At 43.6% G+C, this 24,703-nt stretch overlaps 3 protein-coding genes and 2 long non-coding RNA genes across 9 annotated transcripts in view; 2 read left to right on the forward strand and 3 right to left on the reverse strand.

Annotated features, from left to right (window-relative positions):
- The first annotated feature begins 1,043 nt into the window (after nucleotides 1-1,043).
- On the forward strand, nucleotides 1,044-1,357 carry LOC109531234 (uncharacterized). The gene is made up of 2 exons (XR_002171137.1): nucleotides 1,044-1,134; nucleotides 1,182-1,357. It is a non-coding gene; the product is annotated as an uncharacterized LOC109531234 (long non-coding RNA).
- A 1,577-nt stretch (nucleotides 1,358-2,934) lies between these two features.
- On the reverse strand, nucleotides 2,935-11,556 carry ino80da (INO80 complex subunit Da). The gene is made up of 10 exons (XM_019895400.1): nucleotides 10,691-11,556; nucleotides 8,784-9,030; nucleotides 7,820-8,547; nucleotides 7,505-7,607; nucleotides 7,199-7,423; nucleotides 6,991-7,124; nucleotides 6,032-6,165; nucleotides 5,698-5,948; nucleotides 5,461-5,618; nucleotides 2,935-5,021 (listed from the first exon to the last, which is right to left on the reverse strand). Exons 2-10 carry the CDS (start codon nucleotides 8,999-9,001, stop codon nucleotides 4,033-4,035), a joined length of 2,940 nt encoding a protein of 979 aa, XP_019750959.1. The 5' UTR covers nucleotides 9,002-9,030; nucleotides 10,691-11,556; the 3' UTR covers nucleotides 2,935-4,032.
- A 1,419-nt stretch (nucleotides 11,557-12,975) lies between these two features.
- On the reverse strand, nucleotides 12,976-14,917 carry LOC109531289 (uncharacterized). Its single transcript, XR_002171144.1, has 3 exons — nucleotides 14,511-14,917; nucleotides 13,310-14,423; nucleotides 12,976-13,197 (listed from the first exon to the last, which is right to left on the reverse strand). It is a non-coding gene; the product is annotated as an uncharacterized LOC109531289 (long non-coding RNA).
- Nucleotides 14,360-24,703, forward strand: part of adam23b (ADAM metallopeptidase domain 23b) — a 36,736-nt gene continuing 26,392 nt past the window's right edge. For all 4 annotated transcript variants that reach the window (XM_019895502.1, XM_019895501.1, XM_019895504.1 and 1 more), the window contains exons 1-3: nucleotides 14,360-14,447; nucleotides 14,555-14,633; nucleotides 23,822-24,214. In XM_019895502.1, the coding sequence (XP_019751061.1) occupies nucleotides 24,139-24,214 (76 nt within the window). In that variant the 5' untranslated portion in view covers nucleotides 14,360-14,447; nucleotides 14,555-14,633; nucleotides 23,822-24,138. The remainder of the gene's footprint in view (nucleotides 14,448-14,554; nucleotides 14,634-23,821; nucleotides 24,215-24,703) is intronic.
- Nucleotides 16,920-21,184, reverse strand: cmklr2 (chemerin chemokine-like receptor 2). Of its 2 annotated transcripts, none has more exons than XM_019895506.1 (3): nucleotides 20,727-21,184; nucleotides 19,637-19,750; nucleotides 16,920-19,555 (listed from the first exon to the last, which is right to left on the reverse strand). In XM_019895506.1, exon 3 carries the CDS (start codon nucleotides 19,536-19,538, stop codon nucleotides 18,453-18,455), a length of 1,086 nt encoding a protein of 361 aa, XP_019751065.1. In that variant the 5' UTR covers nucleotides 19,539-19,555; nucleotides 19,637-19,750; nucleotides 20,727-21,184; the 3' UTR covers nucleotides 16,920-18,452. The 2 variants fall into 2 exon arrangements, with proteins under 2 accessions (XP_019751065.1, XP_019751064.1); XM_019895505.1 differs by having other exon boundaries at nucleotides 16,920-19,568; nucleotides 20,727-21,183.

Genomic DNA, 24,703 nt, shown 5'->3' on the forward strand with positions numbered 1-24,703 from the left:
ACCGTGTTTTGCTGGCAAAGAAACAATCCAATAGCATATATAGATAGATATATTTTTTTCCCACTTAATTTAATAACACTGCAGGCGTCTGTGGTGGAGCTACAATGATGTGTGTTCTCTTTGGAAAGGAGAGGGAACTCTGCCTTCTCACAGCTAGAAACTGGCGATGAGCGCGGGAAGTTGCTAACGAGCAAATGAAATGGAAATTAAAAGAAAAGAAAATCAGGACATGCAGTAACTAACACGGCAGGCTTAAATCCTTTTCACTTCTGTGCAAATCCACCTTGAACTACATCGTCCGTTCACAAAATAAATGGAAGATGAATATATTCCTCTTTCAATACCTTTTCATATGCACTTAATATCTGCAATCGCTCCCGGGGTTTTGATTTTCTTATGACAACATTCTTCCGCAGAACAGTTCCAAACTACGTAACATGACAACGTACACAGCAAACAGACACCGATTCATCCGATGGCCCAGAGAGCTTTACGACCCGTTTGATCACCGTTTAAAAAAAAAAAAAAAAAAAAAAAAAAAACAAGAGACTTGTTCTACACTCTACACGTTCCATTGAACACGTCGCAAGTGACTATTTTCTGCCCATTTGCTACTCGGTAATTCACCGTTAAACCCCCAGGATACGGCCCGTCACGCTATACATCCGATACACATTCCCTCACGTATGCATCCGAGGCCAGCGTTTTGCCCTGCTGTCATTTTCGTTCATTTGAAATCCAGATGATTTACACAAAAAAAATAATAAAAATCTTAAAAACTGACTTGAGTCATTCTAAATTCAGAGCACGTCAACTATTAGAATCGCGCGATACCTGCCTGGTGAGAGACAAATGGCAACTTTCAATGCAGATGTACGTGTAACGCAGGGGTGTCCAAACTTGTCCTCTGAGGCTAACTTTGAAATTCTTTCGGGGGAATAAGATACATATACATCAAACAATTTTAAAGTTTTGAGTTACATTGGGAAAACTCACAACTTTGTGTTAAAAGGCAAATAGTTAAAAATGTTCAACCATTTTAAAATGTCACGGCCCCGTAATCCCACCGAAATAGATCCGCCCATGGATCGAACGGCATCTGAATCGCATTTCCGTATTCAGAATCAAAAACGAGTAATCATAATCACAAATTGGATTTTAACATCGAGCGGAAAGTGCAGCATTATTTTCCATCAGGAAGTTGTAAGAAAGCAATTTTGTTACTATTTGAGGTCTTAGTAGTTTCTCTAATAGTCTCTTTGCATACCTCAAAGTTCTAACTGCCAATCCATTTTCTGGACTAGTTACCTAATGTTCTTTTTTTTTTTTTTTTTTTTAGCACACGCTACGGACGGCTAAAAAATATATGTCTGGCCCGAGTCTGGACACCCCCGAATGTTCACTCAGACCTTAAAAGTTAAGCAGAGAGCAAAAGGAGCAGTCAGCACCTTGGAAAGTAGAAAAAGTCCCTGGATAATCGCGACCATTCATCCCACTGGAACTCGCCAGGCGACGCTACATGGAACCACTCGAGAATATCCTTCCGTGCGGTGATGCCAACATTGACGTCGATGTGTTTATTGCTTCGGTATTTAGTTACCTTTTGTGAACCGGGTCGCACAACCAACAGTGAATGAGGTTCGGAGATTTATACGAGAAATCTGCGCCAACCGATTAAAATGAGCACATGTACAGCAAACACACCATAAAAAAAATTTAAAAAAAAAAAACGGCTTTAAAAGTATGTGGGTGACCGTGTCTAAGTCAGGAGCGTGGGTGTGTTTTTTTTTTGTATTGTATTTTTGTATGTTTTTTTTTTAAACAAGCAGTCAGTGTATGAAACAGGTGAGAAATTAAAACAATGCGACGGCCATCTGAGCAAAACGGTGCGAAGAGACTTGTTCAGGAATGAAAGGGGGAAAACGTTTGTGGGGATGCGGAGACTGTCAACTGCGCGCACCGTGACACAATATGGTGTCATTTGTCAGCTTGTCTGGTACGAATCACTGGCTGACAAAATCTCAAGGCATCAAACCAGCGCACCAAATCCCACATCGTGCGGCACACTCACTCGCAATCTTAATTGGTAACTCAATTGACTCGATATCCAACCATCCAGAACCATATACTAGTACACTTTTACCGCCTCTCGTGCGATGCGTATCGGCACACAACCAGGGCGCACTTAGTTGGACCGCTAGTGTCTGACCACTACGAGTGCCACTTATGGCCAACTTGTCTGACCTCAAGACTGATCTCAAGGAATAAATGCTCAAAGGCTGTATGGCAAGCGATTTGTGCATTTATTCGATACGCTCGCTAGTGCTAAATCCGCTTTCCATCAAGTGGAAAGAAGCGATGTCAGGAGACACAGTCGTTCAACTAGTGTACTAGGGCAAAGAGCATACTCGTGCATAGACCTGCGTCCATCTTAAGGTCATATTAGTATGGGGGGGGAAAACATTACTGGTAAGACACGGGTGTTCAACTAGTGCACTGAATCTTAATAGGGAGGACTAAAGAGTGTTTTATACAGTCAAACCTCGGTTTTCGAACGTCTCTGTTCTTGACCAAATTGGTTTTCGACCAAAAATTTCGATTTTTTTATGCCGAAGATGACGACCAAATTTCGGTACTCGAACAAACTGAGCGCACTTGAATGCGTCACTTGACTCCTCTCGCCTTCCTTACACGAGGAAGTGACGCTTCCTCGTGTCGCGTTCCATTGTAAACAGACGTGTTCAATAATTTTTTTTTTTTTTAGAGAGCATGGTTTCGGTTTTCGAACAGACTTCTGGAACGGATTATGGTCGAAAACAGAAGTATGACTGTACATTTCCAGCCATTTGAGCATTAATTCAGTATCACTGAGATCCAGTTTACGGTTGTGCTAACCCAAAAGCGGTACTAGTATTTTGATTGTTATTGTTTTGGGTTTTTGTTTTTTTTTTTTACTAATGCTGCCATCCACTGCTGGTTGTGTGTCAGTAATGTTGTTTCCAAGCTTGACATTTAGAGGAGCAGCCCCCCCCATCAACATCATTGACAAGTCTACCCGTCAATGGCAGCGAACGAAATGCTCCAATGGCTGAAAGGTCCAGGTACTAGCACACTCTTTTGTCTTTTTCACAGAACTAAGTTACTTGATGTGACTTGGGAGTACTTTGCAGCGTGCAGGTCTCAATGATCTTTGATATTACATAAATGCAGCTCAAGTGTGAGCCTTGATTCAATATCCTACTAGTGCGCCAAATTGAAAAAGCGTACTAGGCCCGTTTTTCAATGAATCCTCAAACGGCTTTTGCTATAAAGCCGTTCGAGCATTTAACTCATTCACTCCCAAAGACGTTTTTAAACGTCTTTTCAGACTTGATCCAGAATTGGCTGGTACTGAATGAGTTAATAGATAGCCTTTCATCTTAAGGAGCGTGGACTTACTAGTAAGCGCTATGTTCTCACGAGAAGGACAACTCCTGTGTCACGAGTCGGGCAAAACGGCACGAGCTGACATGGGACTCAATGTTAACTAGCTTGCTAAATGTGAACGGCTTGCCATATGGATCTAAAACTGCGAGTGAGACGCAGGGTGCTGAGTGGGCTTGGAAAAGTTGGTGCACGTGTAAGTCAGGGCCAGTACTGTCAACGTCTTCTACGAGACCCCTTTGGCGTTGTGCAAATTCATGATCAAACGTGTGCACCGTTACCGCATTTGAGTCAAAGGTTCAAGGTGTGCCGTCACCCATGCAAAACAAATTCTTCCTTTCCTACCGTCTCAGCATTTATTCAATATCCTTGATATCCAAACTTCAGGCCCACGTATGCGCTTTGTCCTCACTAGTAGCACGACTAAATGTTCCCAGTCAGGCAAAACTGTGCACTAGTTCGACATCTATTATACCAATACTAGTAGTACTCGTTAAGAAGTAGATGTTAACAAAGTCGATTTTCAAAGCGATTCGACAGCCAACGTGGACCCGGAGCCCGATATGAAGGATGTCGTATAAATGGACCGCTTTCCGTTGTCACCCGCGCTCAGTTACTCTGCGTGAAAGGGGCGGAGGCGCTGTTGGCACTTGCAGTGGTGGCACTAACTATGGAGAAGCCGGCGGGTGGCGCGGTGGAGCTGTGGCTGGGCTGCAGGTCGTTGGGGATGCCGCTGTGTGAGGCCAACTGGTGACCGAAGGCCGCGCTAAACTGCGGGAGCTGCTGCTTGGGCTGCATGGAGGTCAGGGGGTCATGCGGGGACGAAGAAGGGGGCGCCGGGGGTGCGGTCAAGCCCGTCAGGCCGCTATGAGGCAGGGCCGAGAGCGCGGCCAGAGGCTGCAGCGTCACAGAGTTGACGGAGTGGCTGCCGGCCGGGGGGGTGGACAGCGACGTGGAGATGAGATGACTTTCCGACGCCATGAGATTCCCGAACTGCGCCGGGTCGGCGAGGGGCAGGGGGAGATTGTTCCAAGATGAGCGGGGGGGTTCCAGCAGGAGGGGGGCGTCTGTCTGGAAGGGGCCGGCGTGGGGCGAGGGGATTTGGTCGCTGTACGGCGATGCCACGTGCTCGCCGCTAAAGCAGCCGCCTTGGGGAGACGACGTCACCGCTCCATCAGATTTGGCCAGAATGTGAGCGGGGGGCCGCGAGCGGGCGAACGTCCGCTCGGGGGCCTGAGTGAGCAGGGAGCCGGTCGGGGGGGCCACCGAAGTGGCAGATGACGTTTGGGGCAGGTCCGTGGGTTGAGATGGCGGGGAAGGGGGGAAATGGCCCGCGGCGGACTGCAGGATGTTGTCCTCCAGCTCCAGGCTAGGAAAGTTCTCCGTCGAGAGGCGACTGTGGAGGATGTCCCCCATGGCCCCCGGCTGGACTGCACCGGGAAAGACGGTCAAGGCTCGGTGGTCCACTCCCTCTGACGGGGCCAGGTCTCCGATGGAGGTCAGGCACACTAGGGAGTCCGGGTAGGACCCCAAGGCTTGCAGGGTGCGCACCAGCTCCTCGGCCTCTTCCGTGGTGGGCAGCAACTCGCCGTTCTTGCCTGCGCGACAAACTTATTCCAATTAACGGAAACTAACAAACTGAAACTACATTTTACGGTGACAAAACTAAAATGAGCTATACTTTGTTTTCCTTTGTGGCAGTTCATTTCATTTGTGAGTCTTAAGAATTGATTTCAAATGTATTCATTGAAATCAATTTCAGTTATTAGCGCATGGCTGTCTGGGAGATGTTTTTTTTTTTTTTTTTTTTTTTACTGTGTGTCGCCTAGAAATTACGTCATGTGGTGGCACGTACTGCAACAAGGCCTTGTTGGTGATCTTGAGTCCACCACACGCTCTTTTGAGTGGAAAACATTTTTACGTGAGTGCTTACACTCTCGTTGAAAATGTTTTCCACTTCACGTTTGGTGTCTCTCACACTTTTAAAAAATGGTTTCTTTGTCTACGTTAAGACGAAACGTGAACGTGTCAGGGCACCTTCAAACAAGTCAAAATCCTGAAGATCATCAGGTAGTCTCGGCAGAACATCCGAAAAATCCTCCTGGTTCAGCTCGAGGTCATTTGGAATGTCTTCCATTTCGTTGGTGATGTCGTCGGGAAGTTCATCTGTGCTCAGTTCTGGAGTCGAGGGACTCCTGTCCGAAAAAAAAAAAAGATGACAGTGTTACAAACCGATGTGAACCGCAGAGTGGGATGTTTTGGGCTCACACGGACCTGATGCTGGCCTGGGAGGACAGAGCGAGGTTCATAGCCGGCATTCCCAAGTACCCCTGAGGCAAGGCGGGAGGAACGGGTTTCTGAGGCCGCCGCGGCACTCGCCTCTTCTTCTTGTGTTTTTTGGTGAGTGCCGCTGGTTTGGTCTTTTTGCGCGGCTTACGCTGGTGCTGTTGCTGGTGATGGTGGTGGTGGTGTTGGTGTTGGTGGTGGTGCACTCGCCGATTGCCATCCCCGCGGAGGAAGTTATCCTGCATAGAACGTACAGGAGACCCGACAGTAAATAGGATACCGTCACCATCCGGGGGAAGACGATATTGGACATCATACACACCATCTTTTTGGCATGCTCTTCACAGAGTGGTGTCTGATGCGTGATATCGAACACAGGAATGGAGCACTGCTGACCATCTGCGAACTTGGCGGTGCAGCTTGCAAACAGCTGCTGGGAGCGATTCAACAGAATGTCTTCATCAAACAATTAAGGAAGAAAAAGAAGCCCCGGATGGAGAGCTTGCGGTGAGAATACTAACGGCATAGAATGTGCAGCTGAACTGGCTGGAACTGCATTTGTGACCCGAGGGATGAACTAAATCCCAGCAACTGGGCCGCATTTACTGAAGGTTTGACGGTGCAAAAAAAAAAAAAAAGGGCACAAACCTGATTGAGCACGCAAACAGATGTGGAAGCGAATCAAGGTTTCACAAGAAACAATTTGAATTGGAAAAGCAGTTTTGAAGAAGATGCATGTGCATGGCATCCAATTGTTCCAATCTAAAATTCACCGATTTTTGAATCATATCGCCATATATTGAGACGCGTGTCAAATCGTCTTTTATTGGTGATATATTTATAAGTGTGTGTGTGTGTGTGTCTATATATATATATATATATATATATATATAAAATGTGTGTGTGTGTGTTCTTTTTTTGTTTTGTTAAAAAATACACGGAAAAAAATAATTGCATATTAAATCGCAGGGGCAAAAACTGGAACTAGATAATTTTTCTCAATCGTTAAGCCCTTAAGAAAACCATCAACACTACTTAAACTGCAAAACGCCTGGCAGCCCAAGTACAATAATGGACCTTTGACGTCTGTAGCCGTCAATGGCAGTGAATGAGTTAAGTACAGTGATCTCACCTGTTTCCAATCGCATGGCAGTCTTAAATTATACGCAACATTCCCCCCAACCCGTCCCGCGACTCCTTTGATGTACGTAGAGTGAACATGCAGTTTGGCACTCATTTTTGGGATTGTGGTAAATCAGGTTTTAGATGTTCAAAGGATACGCTGAAAACAGTGTTTGGTGAAGGGCAGCGCTTTGTTGTCGCAGGCCTGGCCTTTTGTGCTGCCTGTACATGTCCCCGCGTCTGTTTTCTGCTGTCCCGCAGGTGCCCCGCCGTGATGAAGTTCCGATCCGGCACTAGGCAAGTAGACAAGAAATCTGTTTAGTTGGTTGAAAAGTCGCGTTTTTAATAGTGGGCCCTTGAGACTTACCTTGAAGGGCTTTGAAAGGAACCACGTAATTCCTGGATGAGCTGCCCGGCACAGTCTGGGTTCTTAGTGGCGGCGTGCACCAAGGCTTTGCGGAAGGCGTAGCGGTACCTCTTCTGGCGGATACTCGCCCTTTCCTGCCTGCACATGTGCTTGTACTTTTGCTCCAGGTACGAGCAAAGCCTCAGCAGTCGCGTTCTCCGCGAGGAGCCAGCGTCATCCTCCAACCTATTTCAGGATGAGACCGTCGCTGCCGTGAAAAAAAGTCAGGTGGATTCCTGTGTCGAGCGTTGATGTTGAGTTACCGACCCATTCTGCGGTCTCCAAGTGCTCAGGCCAGGAACAAATCTCTCTGCTTCAACTTCTTCATCCTCATCGTCATTATCAGCGCTGTCCTCCGACCAGTCCAGGCCTGCAAGAAAATCTGTCAGAAAAAGGCCCATCCGTCTCACCTCGCTGAAATCTTTTAATCTCTTTAAATTCACCGAATACATTAACGGCACACCTTAAATTGGCACTTTTAAAGGTTATTGTGCATTTTAGAATCATCCTGAAATTTCACCCAACGGCCATATATAGTTGCGCATCTTAACATTTGGTGGTAAATGAATATGAGCGAAGCACCTAAATGAGGAAACAGGTCTCCATATTCCCGATGTCTCTTGGCACAGAGCTGGACCAGATGCTGCAACCTGGCCAGGCAGTGGGGTGGCGGTGAGTAGGAGGCAGGTCGCATGACTACCATGTGATTGGAAGCAAAAGGTGTTTTCCTGCTGAGCGACGGCCCCGGTGGCTGCGCGGGACTGCCTGATGCATTGACGGCGATCCCAGGAGACATGAAGTTGACCGTCTGAGGTGGTGCTGGATTGCATAATAGACCCTGCTGAGAGGGCGGCTGGACAAGACCTGATTGCTGCCGTGGGGGGTGAGTGTTGAGCGGCGACGATGGGTGGACGCGGGCGATGAGGGAGGGGCTAAAGTGCTCAGAAGGGGTCTGGAAACGGTCCGCGTCCTGGCAGATTTTCTGGTTCAGCACCAGCCGACTCTGCAATTTCTTCTTGATGGCGTTGCTTTTCCGAGGAGGACCCATCTCCTCCCCATCTGTGTCGTCCTCGTAGAAGGTAAACGGATCCAGGAATTCCCCATCGGGAAGGGCGAGCAGGCGCGTACAGGGTGGCGATGGTGGAAGTTCGTTCAGACCGTTGGAAGCTAAAGGTAAAGAGGGCACCGTTATGTTGAGGGCCACTGACTCCAAGTGAGCCCGCGATCGCATCTCCTCCAAAGCATCGTGCTTCTTCTTGCGTTCCTTCTTGGGGATGAAGCCAAGTACCTGCAGGTGGCTGTTGCAGTACCTGGAACAACAGTCAGAATTCCTTTAAGTGCACACGTGTACTACAGGGTTCATCTCCATCGCAGGAAATCCCCGCCATATGGCAGGAAATCGGCGGTTTAAAGCGATCGGAAAATGTTTTTTTTTTTTCTCTACATTGTCACCAATCGCATGTGAGTTTGCAACGTATCATCCACAACTGCACTATATCATTCAGTACAATTTAAATCCGGATTCGGAACACTAGAGTTGACCCACCTGCGATCTTCTGACTTTGGGATGGGGTTGGTACACCGCTGGCTGTTATACTTGGCCACATATTCGCACTGCTTGAAGGGGGCGGTCTTGTCTTCCAGAACGTGCCGTATGCAGAAAGCGTAGCCATTGAGTCTGCGTTGCTTGCAGAGCTTCGGGCTGTACGAGCACAAGGGCTTATTGTCCACCTCTGAGAAATGTATGTGTTTGCCTTCATACATCACGTGACTCTTGTCCTTGACAACATCAGCTGATAGGATAAAGTCGGGGTAGAAAAGCAACAATGACATCATTAACACTTGTTGTGTGTATAATCACATGTGCATATTCAGAGCATAGACAATTGATTGTTTGGTTCATTGCTAGAACAATTCAGCCCACTATTAGAATAGCTCGGACGCAATAATATAAATGATGGTGTCTTTCTTGCAAATACCGGTAGCCCCCCCCCCCCACTGTATGACATTTCTTCACACGAGTAGGGCAGCTTTGGCATACTTGTAGTAGGACAACTGCATGTTATAGTAGTAAGAGACTGTAATTCTTCAAATACAGTATGTCCTTACTGTTCTACTGGTGCTGTGAATTGTCACCTTAGGGAGGCCTGAGATTTAAGTAGTACATGGACTCTTGGCTGGATTATCAAATAAATGCCCAAACAGTATTACAATTATTTAGTTACTACATGATTGTATAATAAATACATTATAACGGTGGAAATAGGTTTAAGAAACAATCCTGCAAACGCCTTAGCCATTTATAAGTAACCCTGTCCGCAAGTCCACACTTGAGTTATTGTTTAAAAAAAAAAAAAAAAAAAGAAAAATAATCGTCCTAGTGTCAATTGAAATCAAGTCTGTCAACAGTCGCCTTTATGGACACACGGACATTTACACACACATATACACTAATAGGCCTGTGTGCAGTTTTAAGAAATGCTTTTCGAAGGTTCGTGTAAAGACGAAGCTTCAGGTCACTTATCATAAGCGCAACCCATGTACCTTATTAGCCGCTATCATTGACTTTAAGGGGTTCGAGTTGGTATTACGGGCGCCACTGTGCCTCCGATACCCAAAGCGTGCACATAGCACAAATTTTTAGGGTATTAAAATAAATGTAGTTAAAAATTAGATTACTGTTAAATAAATATCAATAATTATAGAGGCAACCAATGAGGATGTGCTGGTTTGTTGCAGAGGAAAAATAACAGAAATGTCTGTCGGACGGAGCTAGCGTGTCAATATTAGCATGTTGTCCGATGAGCAGTTTTCTAACTTTATTTGCCTCGTAACTAAACGCGAAGGGTACATTGTATTTAATCATTAGCAGGTTAACTATTTTGGTTCGCGTATTTTGATTTATTTAGTTTTTTTTTACCTCTCAGCTGCTACGAAAGTGAAAACATTCGCTAGCTAGCTAGCTAGCTAAGGAAGCTAAAAACACGAATTAGTAGGCGGTAGCTAACCAGGAAACGGAAACCTCTAAAAATGGCGACAACACGATGGATCCCTCTATTTGTAATCTAAACAGTGAATGCAACATACGCACGATAAATATTTTAACGAAATAAATGTAGTTCTGTGCACGTTAACACTTTAACTACCAACACGTTCAAACAAAAGGGTTTCACGTAAGCTAAGGCCTGTCCTCGATCGGCTTCCGTTCAAAAAATAAGGGTAATAGTGGTTGGTAGCGTTTTTTAATAAGACGTAAGGCAACTTTCACATTTATATCTAAACTCTTCTGAGCGTTGTGATCGAAAAGGTCGATGTTCAACTATCGGAAGAAGTAAAGAGAGCGGAAGTGGCCCGTTAGCTTCAACAGGCACCGGCCTTGAGTAGTTGTCGCCTCCCCGACTAAAGGCCGCGCGAAACGCTGTGGTCTTAAATTGAGGGCGAGGATTCGCTTACCTTGAATTGGTACGGGCCGTTGAACGGTATTCGCTCCAGATAGACGGCCGAAATGTCAAATACGATCCGCTAGGCTATTCGCGCATCGATGTCCCGAGATAGATTAACAATAATAGTGATCTTCATCGAGCTCGGCGCTACTCGATTTTCGGATGGATATAAAATAAGCACTCGATCAAATTTTAAGCAGTAGGTAGGCTGCTAAGGATTTTGTCAGATCCACGGCAGACTCCCTCACAGCACCACTACAGGCACTGCGGGGACATGACAACAACCCGCTCGACAACAACAACCTCTCCAACCATATTGGAAATTCAACTTTGTTAAGAGCGCCCACAGTGCCGAAGTGCAACAAAAAGTGTGACAGTGCCGTTGCCATGTTCTACGTTTAGGGCACATATATGGCGAGAGGTCCGAGTGGAGTCGTTTGAGTGACAAATCCACGTAAACGCGGCTATTTCATCTCGATGTGTCTGTGTGTAATGTGCCCTACTGCACTGCCACTCTCACCCACTGTTCACTCACGATGGACCACGTGTCAGGTACCAAAACACCAACTCCTGCTCCATCCTTTGCACCCCAGCATCACCCAAGACATTTTGCAACTTTCTTTAAAAAAACTGCAAGACTGAAATTTGTTTCTGCAATAATTCACTGGGCTCACTACTTAAAATTAGTTTTAATGCATACATATATATAGTGTAAATCTCAATGGATGTGGAAGAATGTCAACACTATTATTTACGTGTGCAAAATGTATTTGTATCCATCTTTGGTCAGACCACAAAATAAAATGTATGCAAACAGGTGTGCTTTGCTGTCAAGGAAGTTTCTGCTTCTTATTACAGTAATTACACAGTTTACACCACTGCTAACCAATCCTTTAGAACCGGCTAACCAATCCTTTAGAACCCGAGCTGCTTCTTACTGTAGTTCAGATGAAAGTGAGGGCTACCAGTTTGATACACACTTCTGAAATAAGACAATACTTTTTTGATCCGTCGAGCAAAATTCGGTTTATTGTTGACATGCTCTCACACACACACACACACACACACACACACACACACACACACACACACACACACACACACACACAAAAATCCAGAAAACTTTGTAGTGGGGCAAAATAGCAACAATAGATACCTTAAAATAATAATTTATAATTTATTTTCCATGTTTTAAGTTACGTGCCATTAGAGTAAATGGCGTCCAGGATAAAAAAAATCACCAAATGCCTTTTTCTCTCGTTTCGCGTCATCATTCGTGAAACCAGGAAGTAGCCTTCTAGCTACCTAACAAATAAATCATGTCACCAAATGGTACCGTTGCATTCACTTTGCTCTGATACAGTTCACATCAAGTCAATACAGTTGTGAACGCACCCCCGCCCCCTAGTCTTGATCTGCAGACCACCAATGATACCAAACACAACAAGGTGTTTTGGTCTTGCCTGCGCCTGCAAGAGAAGATAAAAACCCACAATCCAAAGAGTGACGCCTCCACTTTGGTGATAACATTCACCAAAGCCTCTCAAAAAAAAAATGTAAAAAATGTGACACGGGGCTTACTGATGCAATCGCTTGCAGGACTTTTGGTGATTCACCGAAGTGGTTGGAGGTGCTGCCTTGGTTCGCTTCTTTCGAACATGGGCCTCTTTGCATCCTGTTGTGAAGCCAACTACCACTGAGATGTCTGTTATAAACATTTCCCACGTATCGTTCTTGTCTCGCACTGTCACTGTTAAATGTTTTTACAATCGATTACTCTGATGATGATTCCAACAATGCATCAAATTGTCTAATAAAGGATTTAGCGTTCAAGTTGACTGCAAAAGCGTTTTATGTGCAGATTACTGTTTATTAACCGATTATTGGTGTTATTTGGTATGGTTACGTGATTGAACCAAACCAAATAAGGAACAATTAAGCAATCACTAAAGAGAGGGTTTGACGTTGTACTTTGCAACATTTTTGAAACACAGATGTCCTTCTTGGGAACCGATTCAGACAAATGATTCATACTACGGCTACAAATACCTATTATTTTCTGAATGGATTAAACGTAATCTTTTTTCCCCCCATTATTTGATTATGATTCAGTTCCTGATACACACACACACACACACACACACACACACACACACAAAAATCCAGAAAACTTTGTAGTGGGGCAAAATAGCAACAATAGATACCTTAAAATAATAATTTATAATTTATTTTCCATGTTTTAAGTTACGTGCCATTAGAGTAAATGGCGTCCAGGATAAAAAAAATCACCAAATGCCTTTTTCTCTCGTTTCGCGTCATCATTCGTGAAACCAGGAAGTAGCCTTCTAGCTACCTAACAAATAAATCATGTCACCAAATGGTACCGTTGCATTCACTTTGCTCTGATACAGTTCACATCAAGTCAATACAGTTGTGAACGCACCCCCGCCCCCTAGTCTTGATCTGCAGACCACCAATGATACCAAACACAACAGGGTGTTTTGGTCTTGCCTGCGCCTGCAAGAGAAGATAAAAACCCACAATCCAAAGAGTGACGCCTCCACTTTGGTGATAACATTCACCAAAGCCTCTCAAAAAAAAAATGTAAAAAATGTGACACGGGGCTTACTGATGCAATCGCTTGCAGGACTTTTGGTGATTCACCGAAGTGGTTGGAGGTGCTGCCTTGGTTCGCTTCTTTCGAACATGGGCCTCTTTGCATCCTGTTGTGAAGCCAACTACCACTGAGATGTCTGTTATAAACATTTCCCACGTATCGTTCTTGTCTCGCACTGTCACTGTTAAATGTTTTTACAATCGATTACTCTGATGATGATTCCAACAATGCATCAAATTGTCTAATAAAGGATTTAGCGTTCAAGTTGACTGCAAAAGCGTTTTATGTGCAGATTACTGTTTATTAACCGATTATTGGTGTTATTTGGTATGGTTACGTGATTGAACCAAACCAAATAAGGAACAATTAAGCAATCACTAAAGAGAGGGTTTGACGTTGTACTTTGCAACATTTTTGAAACACAGATGTCCTTCTTGGGAACCGATTCAGACAAATGATTCATACTACGGCTACAAATACCTATTATTTTCTGAATGGATTAAACGTAATCTTTTTTCCCCCCATTATTTGATTATGATTCAGTTCCTGATTTGCTCCATAACATGTCACAAAATGGGGAAAATGTTGATCGTTTTTTTTCCCCCAAAGAAAAGCGGATGATAGCTTGGTTTGTAAATGATGGCCCTTCAGGCTAAATCAATTCTCAAAATAATTTTCTATTAATTTGATGATGGGTGCGTTGTTGATTAGTTGATTCATTTTGGCATCTCTCTGTCTTTCTGATCCATGTATTGAGTCGAGGAGCCAAAGAAAGGATGAGTACCAACCGGAAGCAAGGTCAGCTGGTTCAGTTCCATCAATCCCAGTAGTGAAGACTACAGGAAAAATGCAGTTCAGCGCCCCCCAAAAACGAAAGGATCGGCGTAAGTTCTCTTCAAGTATGCTTTGAATCAGTCTTCATATGGTGCAGCAACTCGGTGAGCTTCAATTCCACTGCAAGTGTAAAACCGACGCTATTTAGGACACGCTTGATTAAACGATCACCCGCTGTTTCACGATTGACAGCATACTGCGCCTGCAACTGGAGCCAGCACATCTTGCCCAGGTTGTCAGTTTCCGACTGCCCGGACTCATTTTTCACCGACGGCTGGGTGAGCCTTTGTCGCTTCAGGATATCAGAAACAAATCGGTAAGAATTTGTATTATTTCAATCATCCCATGCAACATTTACGAAAGAACATAAAAAGGAAACCTGGCTTTGTTCGAGATCCGCTCCTCATTGATATCTTCTTTTAGGTGCAGAAGGATGTCCACACCATTAGCGAAGTTCCTTCTTCCTGGAGAGGAAAAAGTAGAAACTCAGTGGCCAAAGCAGGTAAATCAAAATCTCAACTAGAGTAGAACTCAGAAAAGTGATCTCCCAAGTCCAAGGAATGAACACATCCGGTTTGCAACTGGGCATGACGCAGATCATTAACATTCCCAGACAATGCCGACATGAACATCTTCCACTCGGTCCTGTAATCTCACTGGTAAAAAAAAAAAATACAGTGGGGAAAAAAAAAAAAGCCCTTGCAAGAGACGCAACAAATAGGCACTTGTGACATTTTGTAACAACGGATGGGTCTTTGGGGAAGCAAAAGTGTGGTGTCTGCAGCCATACATGTTCAAAATACACCCCCCCTCCCCCAAAAAAAACAACGAAATAAGCAGGCTAGAATCTAATGCTGGATAAACACTGCAGGTCCAAGTTCCCAATTCCAATAGAATGACTGTGTTTCCATGTGCAAACATCCAAATTGCTCCTTATAACTTCACAAGCATCAATAGTTGGGAGTCATGAAACTAAAGTCACATATCATTGAATAAATCTCCCCATTGTTTTAAATGAGGGTAACTTGAGTATTTATTCTCCGGCTGTACCGTCTGAAATTATTTTGCTTATTGAACAACCTTGACATCTATAATGCATTTTGTCAGATTTTATTGTCAGATTTCTCAAACGTCAGATTGACCTGAAGTCAAACGATGTCATGCATTTACTGTTTCTTATTTGAGTCCAATTGGGCCACTTGACCCATAACATCTGAATTGTGTCACATAAATCATAGCATGTAAATCGATCCTACGATAAAAGAAAAATCTCTAAATTCTAATCATGCGTGTCCACAAACTCCTCATGAGGGTTCCACAAACTCCTCATGAGGGTTCCGGGCTGCTTCTGTCGCCTGAAGTCTTGCGGGTCCAGCACATTCCAATGCAATATTACTATCGTGATCATATAAATTGTGATCATCTGTCAGCAGCCTCACGGCTTGTTTTGTGTTGAGAAGCCAATGGTGTTCATTACAAATGACATGGCACCAAAATGAGGTGGCTGGCTAGTGTGCAATCCCTTCGTGGGGAAAAAAAAAACAAAGTGACAAGGGCTTCATAATATTCCCCATTTTGCACACCGCACACAAAGTGGGTCAGTCATGGAGCACAAAGACGGTCATTGTCGCTAACAAACTCAATTAGTGAGTTTATGAAGTGGCATACTGTTAGCATTGTTTGCTGCAGTCGAGCCGCCTTTGATTGATGAAAAAAAACTGCTGGCAGGGCTCACTACGGGCGACCGTGCTGAAAGCGGCAGTAGTGCATCGCAAGATAAATAGTATCACCGGCAGTATCTTCTGAACATGACGGCCATCTGACTTACATATTGTGCCTTCAATATCGGTACTCATTATCGCAGACGTCTTATAAGCCACACACGAGGCGACCTTCAACCAGATGCTAACTTTATTCAACGTTGACGGTGTGTTACTTGACCGTTGAAATATCTTGACGGGGTTCAAACGCCCTCAAGTATACGAATGATATTTATTGTGTCCACTCATTTTCGAGCACTTACCTCGTCAGCAACTGCTTACGACACTGATAACGAACTATTCGACTCGGCTGCGTCACAACGAACCAAGTGCCTCACAGGTCGGGAATGTTCCATTTCTTGTACCGTCCCAATCGATTCAAACGAAAAGCATTTCGTATGACGTCGCCATGAGTAATATTGTTCCATGCCGCGTATTTATAAGGAATTTCCCAATTTCTTAATCGTCCCCAAATTCTGACAGTTTTTAGAAGTCTTCATTTACCATCATAAAATTCCCATACGAATGAAAGATTTCGAATGTTGCTGGGAAATGTTGAACACGTTGAAATTTGAAATGAGGTAGGTTTGAATTGGGTAAGAAATGGTCAATTCGAGGAGTATTTGTAGAATTCTGCCATGAATTTGGTCATTAATGCGTGGAAAAGATTGACTTTTTTTTATTCATAATTTTTTTTTACAACATTGGCAACAATTTTGATGAAACATTATGAATTTGTGGTGTATTTGTATAATTTCTTAATATTGGAAGTTTTTCAAGATGGGGTTCGCCCAAAAGTGACTTCTGGGGGTGGAATGTTCAATATTTTGAAGTTTGGATTTTAATTGATTGAAAAATTGTGAATTTTAGGTGAATTAAAATAAAATGCTCAACTCATCATTGTTTTTTTTTCTTGTGTAAGATGTATAATTAAATTAAAAAATGGAAATCTGTGAACAGGAGAATAATATAAATAGGACACAATTATCAAAAAATATTCCAGGAACTGAATGTTGTCTAGCTATTTGTTAAGTCAATATTAAATGTCAGAGTTCAGCAACGTGGGGTGGGGGGGGGGGGGTTACAGGAAATGACTGTGTTTTAACGCACCACAGCCTGTCGGGAAAGGAAGTACAAAAACAAAATGCACATCTGGACCAAAGTCATACTCCTCCTGTCTTAATAGCAGGCTGGAAAAGTGTCTGTCATTTTGTACAATAACAAAGGTTGAAAGCTTTAATGACATAACAGAGACACTGCTGAACAACATATATATATATATATATATATATATATAAGTCAAAACTACAGTAGAGCACATTTATTAAGGGCTATTTAGTTGGAATATATTAAGCGAAATATATCTGTCACATTTCTACATATCGTCCAGCAGCAAATATACACTTATACAGTTGTTATACATCTTTTGCATATCTGTATGTCATTCTATTCTCAATTGAACAAAATGAAATGTCTTAACATCTTTTTTTGTCAACTTTAAAATTCATTTCAAAAGTCGTGTTCAGGTTGCTCCGCAGAGTTCATGTAAACGCAGATGGTCAAAACATCTTTATGACCGATCAAATGAAATCATGTCAAGTTATTGTATTGTGTCTAGTGTTGGGGCGACACTGAAAAGAAAAAAAAACTACAAGAACAAAAAACAACTGTACTACAATAATAGTCACTCGATGAGACTAAAGTCTTACTGTCATAGGCGTAATGTAGTAATTTTACAAGAATAAAGTCGTAATATCACATGTGTGCAGTACGTATGGCTTGCTGAGGTCAAATTTGACCTCATTTTTAGTTTGTCAAACAATGAAATCAACAATCACTCATTTAAATGAAAACTTTTGTACCGTTGTTTTTTTGTTTTTCTTCACCATAGCCCTTTGTATGTTTATTCTCTGCGCCACTTTTGAAAAGTACATGGAAGGATACAGATTATTGCTGTGTAGTGTATGAAGTTTTGCATCTAATGTAGTTTTTGGTTGAAGATGTAGAGTGGATATAAAAAGTCTACACACCCCTGTTCAAATGTTATGTTTTTGTGATACAGAAAAACAAGACCATGATAAATCATCTCAAAACTTTTCCAACTATTTAAGTGACCTAAAAATTGTACAACACAATTGAATTAAAAAAAAAAATTGAAAGTGGAAGTAAAAATAAACAACTAAATGTTGTTGCACAAGTCTGCACACCCTGGGGTTGTTTTTCCTCGATTGAGCCTGGAGCATTAGTCAAGCTGGACAGAATTATAAACAGTTCAAAGTAAAAGTGGGAAAAGAAAACCAAAAACGGAACTGTTCCGTGTGTGCTGACTCCCATTTGACACGAGATGGATTCTGAACACAGTTCATTTTTACTTCCCCTCTCAAAAATATATTTTTTTAATTCAATTGTGTTGTACAGTTTTTAGGTCACATAAATAGTTGGAAAAATTTTGAGGTGATTTATTCCTTTTTTTAAAATTTTTTTTTTTAAATAAATATCACAAACACCTGGCATTTGAAATGGGGTGTGTAGACTTTTTATATCCATTGTACATCTCCCAATTACAGAGTTGATGAAGCCACAGGCTCCTCCGGTGTCCTGTTCTCGGCGTCGGGGGCTCCAGGCAACGATTCCATTTCGGTGGCTGACACGGACTGGCTGAGTTCTCTCAGCGAGCTTTTCGTGATGTCCAGACATGCACGCTTCAGGATGGTCCGAACTTTTTTACCCAGAAGCACGTAGAGCACTGGGTTAATGCAGCTATGGAAAAAGCCTAAACTGGTGGCCAGAGGAAATCCCATTTTCAACACGTTGTGCAGATAGAGTGAGGAATGTATGGACAGCTCCATCAGGCTAAAGATGTGGAAAGGAGCCCAGCATAAAAAGAAGGCCAGGATCATGGCGGAGACTGTTTTGGTGAAGCTCGACAGGCGAACGGAGCCCCAGGATTGATTCACCTTCAATGTCAGAAGGATGCCGGTGACACATATAGCGGAGAACGGCAAGAGGAAGCCCACTGTGGTCCGGATGGAGACCAGTAGAATATGTCTTGTGGCTGCCGACTGTCCATCCTGCGCGTGGAAGTTGTTGAAGCAAATCACTTTGTCATGTAAGCGCACCGTGTCCCGAAAGATGAGCGTGGGGCAGCTCATGATGGCGGCCGTGAGCCACACGCAAGCGCTGGTGAACCAGGCTCGGGCGACCGTTCGCCACCTCCGACACCAGTTTTGATGGACCAGCGAAACGTATCTGTCCACGCTGAGCGCCGTGAGGAACAAGACGCTCGCATACATGTTCATGACGGACACGAAAGAATTCATCTTACACATGGCCACGCCAAAATCCCAGTGGAAGTCGCGCAGGATGTAGTCAATGTAGAATGGGAGGAAGAGCACGAAGACAAAGTCGGCCAAGGCCAAATTGAGGAGCCAGACGCTGTTGACGGTCCTTTTGCTCTTACATCCCGTCACCCAAATGACAGTTGCGTTTCCAATCAGGCCGAGTACAAAGGAAATGACGTAAATGACGACGGAGATAATGTGAATTGCTTCTTTCTGCCTGTGGTCGACTTTCAGTTCTTCCATGTCACCATATTCCAGGTAGTAGTCATAGCTGTAGTTTCCGTAGTCCTCTCCGGAGTCGTCCATCGCTGCCTGAAGATTACCTGACAGGAGAACCTGATAGACACATTCGTCCTTTTAGGATTGCGCCAAGGATCATCCATATATAGTTCTGATGAACCTACCTGGTGATTTCTCGCCTCACAACTGTCTGTTCTCCAAAATGATCCGGGAATGGTAGCAACCCTTCATTCAGGTCCTGCGTTGAAGCGAATGTACTGGGTGTGTCCTGGATAAGCCTGGAACAGAATACGAACGTCCATTTGTCACAACATTGCGGAGAAGGCAGGAGGAACCACAAGTGGATGAATCATTCTCTTCTTGCATGGTTGAGGGACTTTTTTTGGAAGGGCAAACAGTAATAGTTGTGCAAGTTGCTTTTCCACTGCAATCATCAGTAAGCGGCAATCAGGGTGAAAAGTTGAAACCTTGCTCAGACGAACATTTGCACCAAGGTCACATGGCTTATACAGTGCTCTTAAATTTAAAAAAAGAAAAGAAAAAAAAAAGAAAGATGTTCGCTTTTTTTGTTGTGAATTCACTTCAAAGATGCCATTTTTTGTTTCAAAATAACCTTGCGTCTAGCTCCTCGAAGTTTAATGGCTTGTCAGTGGGGTAATACACTCAAAGCTCCTGCCTTTGTACTCTTGACACAAACACACCGCTGGCTTTTCAGCAGTGGAAAACTTACAAACACTTACCTAAGGAGCTCAATTATTACTTTGTAGCTCAGAGGTCACAGAATCTGATTATTCCTCTTCATAGTGTAATACATTACTGTTTTCATTGTGTCAACACCATTTTATTATGAATAATATACTTGGGCATTTGGTCCAAAACATACTGTGACTTGGGAATGTTTTGACATCATGATTACTGGAGTGAAACCTCAGCGGACAAACGAAATGCAGTCAATCATGTAAACTATATTTCAGAGTTGTTTTCTGGTATTCAAAACAAACCGAGCAAAGAATCTAATTTCTTCGATTATATGTCATTGATAAACAATGACCAAATCTAGCATTTGAGAATCCAGTTCGATGATTGATGGTGTCATCAAAACTAACGGGAAGTGAAATATTTGACATCTTTCATTTCAATGACTCATTCCCACATTGCATCAATGTCGTATTTAATACATAAAGTCGCTTACCATTCATAAAAGGCACAGTATATTGTTAGCTCGACATCACCGTGTCGATTTTGAGTTCTTACCTAGCACGGAAGCCGCACGTGAAGGATGATGATTAATTTTTACATCCCAAAGAGCGACAGTCGCCAGTTAAAAAAAAAAAAAAACGATGGTCGCCCTTGTCTGCCTGCCGCCTGAGCGAACCTCGTCCCTAAACGTCCCCCAACATGCCGACGCTCGTGTGCACTCTTTCCGCGAGTCCATCCAAACTAAACTTTGTCGGAGGCTTCTTTTTTTTTTTTTTTTTTTTGCGCGGAGATGTGTGCACTGGGCGCGCCCCCGGGACTGACGCGTCACACACGCACCGCGGAGGGCAACAAAGTTGTTATTGGTCGCCCGCGCGGATAAGAATGCGTTCATTCATTGGAGCTTTGGCTGCTTCTCACAGCCGCGACCCTCTCTCAATAAACACAGAGCAACTGAATGTTTGCAGAGTTTTTAAAATGTCATTCCCAAAACGCTGCGTGTGCGCCAAGTGCGCATAGAACTTCTTCTCATCGTCTTCTTCTTCGTCTCTTGATTTAATACCTTGACTTTCTTGGCGGCCTTTCAAATAAAAATGACATATGTTTGGCTGCATACTTATAAACTGAATTATAGGCGGAAAGCAGCCCAGAGTGCACCACAAAATATTTGCTTTCTAATGTCAAATGTTAAATTCGTTCCGCCTCGATATATATTATTTTAGTAGCTTTCATTTTTCATAATACACTTTTCAATGCGCATATTAACGATCCACGATCCTAATCCAGCAACAAAGGGTTTAAGGCAGGAGCGTCAAACTCATTTTAGTCGCCGGCCAATTTGGAGTTGCGTCTTCCCTCGGAGCGTCGTTATGACAGCGAAGCCACAAAATGATTACTTGTACACCACAAATGAATAGATTACTCGTTTTGAAATCAGTAAAGTCAGTTATAATAGTTTTTTCAATTATTGTTCAAGTGAGCGTAAACAGGGTTACAAAATTATTGCAAAATGTCAACATTATTTATGACACATGACAACTTAACATTTCAATACAGATTTTAGCAAGTTGACACACATGATTTGCTTTCGCGGGCCACATAAAATTATATGGCGGGCCGGATCTGGCCCACGGGCCTTGAATTTGATACTTATGGTTTAAAGCAAACAATAAAATAACGACATAATGTGCTTGCCCCGCCTTCCAAAACCAATTCGCTCAAAATTATGTAATATTATTGAGGTAAAAACTTTGGAGTATTGGGCAGTATAAGGCAAAGATTAAGTGCAACTAAACCACATATGTCATCTAGTGGTGATTGGTGGCATTACAAGTTAAAACCACAGTCAATACCTTCATGATGAGGCTTCAACACCCACGGATTCACATATTTCAGAATTTATTTATTTTTCTTTTCTCAATATTTTGGTGGGGGTTTTTTTTCATTTTTTTCCAGGATTTCCCCCATTATCTAGCCCCTGTTCCTCACTTTAAAAAAAAAAAAATCATTGGTACTGCCCATACCTGATGTATGGTATACTATTTTAAAAAATATGGATAAAACAAACCTTTAATGTGCTGTTTATTTTTGCCAAAAGAATCACATTGTACTGTTACACAATTACTTATTGGGGGGGGGGGGATACGGTACGCCCTGAAAATGGTTGCCCGGTCATTGCAGGACACAAATAGACAAACGGCCTTCTACACTCACTCCTATGCCAATTGAAGTCTTGAATGAATTTCATCGTCGTGTTTTGGGAACAGAGGAGTGAGCTCAGAGAAATCAACGCAAGCACAGGCAGAACACAAACTCTACACGGGAAGGCAGGCGTCGAGACTTGAAAAGAGAACCGCACAACTGGAAGGCAATTTACCCACTCGGACACTGTGCTGTTGCATCACTTTCTTTTCCTGCCGATACCAATCTTCAAATTAATACAGAGCTAAGATTAAATTGTAAAATGAAAATGTATACAGGACATGGTTGCATGGTGGGCGAGTAGTTAGCGCTCACCTGCAGTGTAAATGCAGCCAAGTGTCAAATTAAGCTGTCGGCGTTGTGTGTGCGACTGACCCATAGGGGGCATGCATCAAGTCAGTGTTTGCATAATGGGATTGCAATTATGCTTTGATTTCTATATTGTTTTCATGTCTTGGGGGTTTTGACGGGCAGCAAGGTGGATTTATGATTAGTACGTCTGCCTCACAGTTCTGAGGATTTGAATTTCGGCTCTGGCCTTCCTGTGTGGAGTTTGCATTGTTCTCCCTGTCTTTGTGTGAGCTTCCCCCTCTGTCTTCCACCCACATTCCCGAAATATCCCTGTTAAATTACTTGAAAGCTCCAAATTGTCCATGAATGTGAGTGAGAATGTTTTTTTTTTTTTTTGGTCTACATATGCCCTGCGACTGGCTGGCGGATTAGTCCAGAGTGTACCTCAAGAGGGGGGGGGGTTCAAGGACCCAACAGATCCAGCAGCAGGCACCGTTTTGATTTCTTTCCAATATTAATTTCACGTTTAATACACAGTTGCAAAATGTGTACAGGTAAATTGGCATTGGTAATGTTTTTACCGGCCTTTGGGGAAGTTATGACTCAGCCTCATTGAACTGATCTTGGCGTCCAGTGTTTTTGCACAAACAAGCAAATCGGCGCATCTGCTGTCACTGGTATAAATGGCTGAAATGTGATTTCACTTGTGAGCGGCTGTGGAGAAATACCAAATGAGAAAACTCACACAAAGAGCTGCTGTGGGCCACAACTTACGTCCAGATGCTCACACTGGCCAGGTCAGCTCCTTGTGTCACTCACAAGGCCACGCCCCTGAAAGGCACACATCCAATACACGAATACGGATGTGCAGTATACAATAACAATTTATAAAACCAGTTTAGTTCTCAAATTCTGTATGCCGTTTGTTTTATTTACAGTGCTAATTACAATTTTCGTCACTAATCACCATTTATACGGTGGCAAAGGCGTTTGTTGTTGTTTTTTTTCCCACATGTGGGCATTTTCGACTTCCCAATGACATCGAGGGAGAGACTTGAGCGGCTCTCACCTTTATTTCCAGATCACCCATTCGTCCTTCATTGAATCATTCTGTGCAACCACTTCCTGTCTCCGGGTTGTCCTCGTGTGTGCCCCTGCAGGACTTGTTCGTGCATCATCGAGGAGGAGTCTGCCGATGGACTTCCAGTAGCTGCTCGGCCGCCGCCTTCTTCGCACTCTTCTCCTCCCCCCCTCCTCCTCCTCCTCTTCTTCCTCCCCTCGCCATCATCATCATCATCACCATCATCTGCAGCAGCAGTCCAGTGCCTCCCGGACCCGAAAGCGCCCCCCCACACCCCACCCCACACCTCCTCATCGGTCTGATCATCGGCACCTCCCTGCCCGCCACGATGGGCTGCAAGCGCCACGCTACCTCGTTGTGTTGATATCGAGATATTTCAATCATCAAATATGAATCATGCGTTTGATATTTCTGGACACTTTGCTCGCCAGCATCCTCGCGCTCTGGCTTCACGCATCACCGGCGTCATCCGGTACGTAGCGCTGTATTTTGATTTTGCTTTTCGTGGAATCATTTGCATCCCCTGCGATTTCTCGATCGGTATTCTAAGCGGCTTGTTGCTAATTAAGAAGGGACGGTTGTGTCTTTGTGCTGCGACTTTAACGTGCTGCTGTAGGGCAGACTAAAACATGCCAGCTGTGTTCTCTGTGCTAAATCGCAACCGCAGGTGAATTAAAAATATATACAGTACACGCAAATTAAGGAGGGGTTCTGATCCTGACTGCATGATACCGACTGTCTATTTGAAGCTGAGTGACAGGAATTGTGATTGGGGACTTTTGAAAATACAGTATACGTCCAAAGTGAAACGAATCATATATTGCCGCAAAAGTCATCTCACTGGGAATTTTGGCTGCAAGTCTACTGCTTCTTCTTGGAAAAAAAAAGTGTTGCAATGACACTCTGACCCTTTGGCCAGTGTGTGTTGATGACTCGAGGCTCGAGGTTGACAGCTGGCTCA

The sequence above is a fragment of the Hippocampus comes genome, unplaced genomic scaffold (genome assembly GCF_001891065.2).
Source record: "Hippocampus comes isolate QL1 unplaced genomic scaffold, H_comes_QL1_v1.1 scaffold237, whole genome shotgun sequence".
In the NCBI taxonomy this organism is placed as follows: Eukaryota; Metazoa; Chordata; class Actinopteri; order Syngnathiformes; family Syngnathidae; genus Hippocampus; species Hippocampus comes.

What these genes read in the sequence shown, in the direction of transcription:
- cmklr2 (XM_019895506.1), bottom strand. Translation starts at nt 19,538, where the DNA reads ATGGACGACTCCGGAGAGGACTACGGAAACTACAGCTATGACTACTAC.
- ino80da (XM_019895400.1), bottom strand. Translation starts at nt 9,001, where the DNA reads ATGTATGAAGGCAAACACATACATTTCTCAGAGGTGGACAATAAGCCC. An exon ending in CCAAAGTCAGAAGATCGCAG is followed by an intron (nt 8,548 to 8,783) that starts GTGGGTCAACTC and finishes CTGTTGTTCCAG; the next exon opens with GTACTGCAACAGCCACCTGC. An exon ending in TCCTCCCAGGCCAGCATCAG is followed by an intron (nt 5,619 to 5,697) that starts GTCCGTGTGAGC and finishes TTTTTCGGACAG; the next exon opens with GAGTCCCTCGACTCCAGAAC.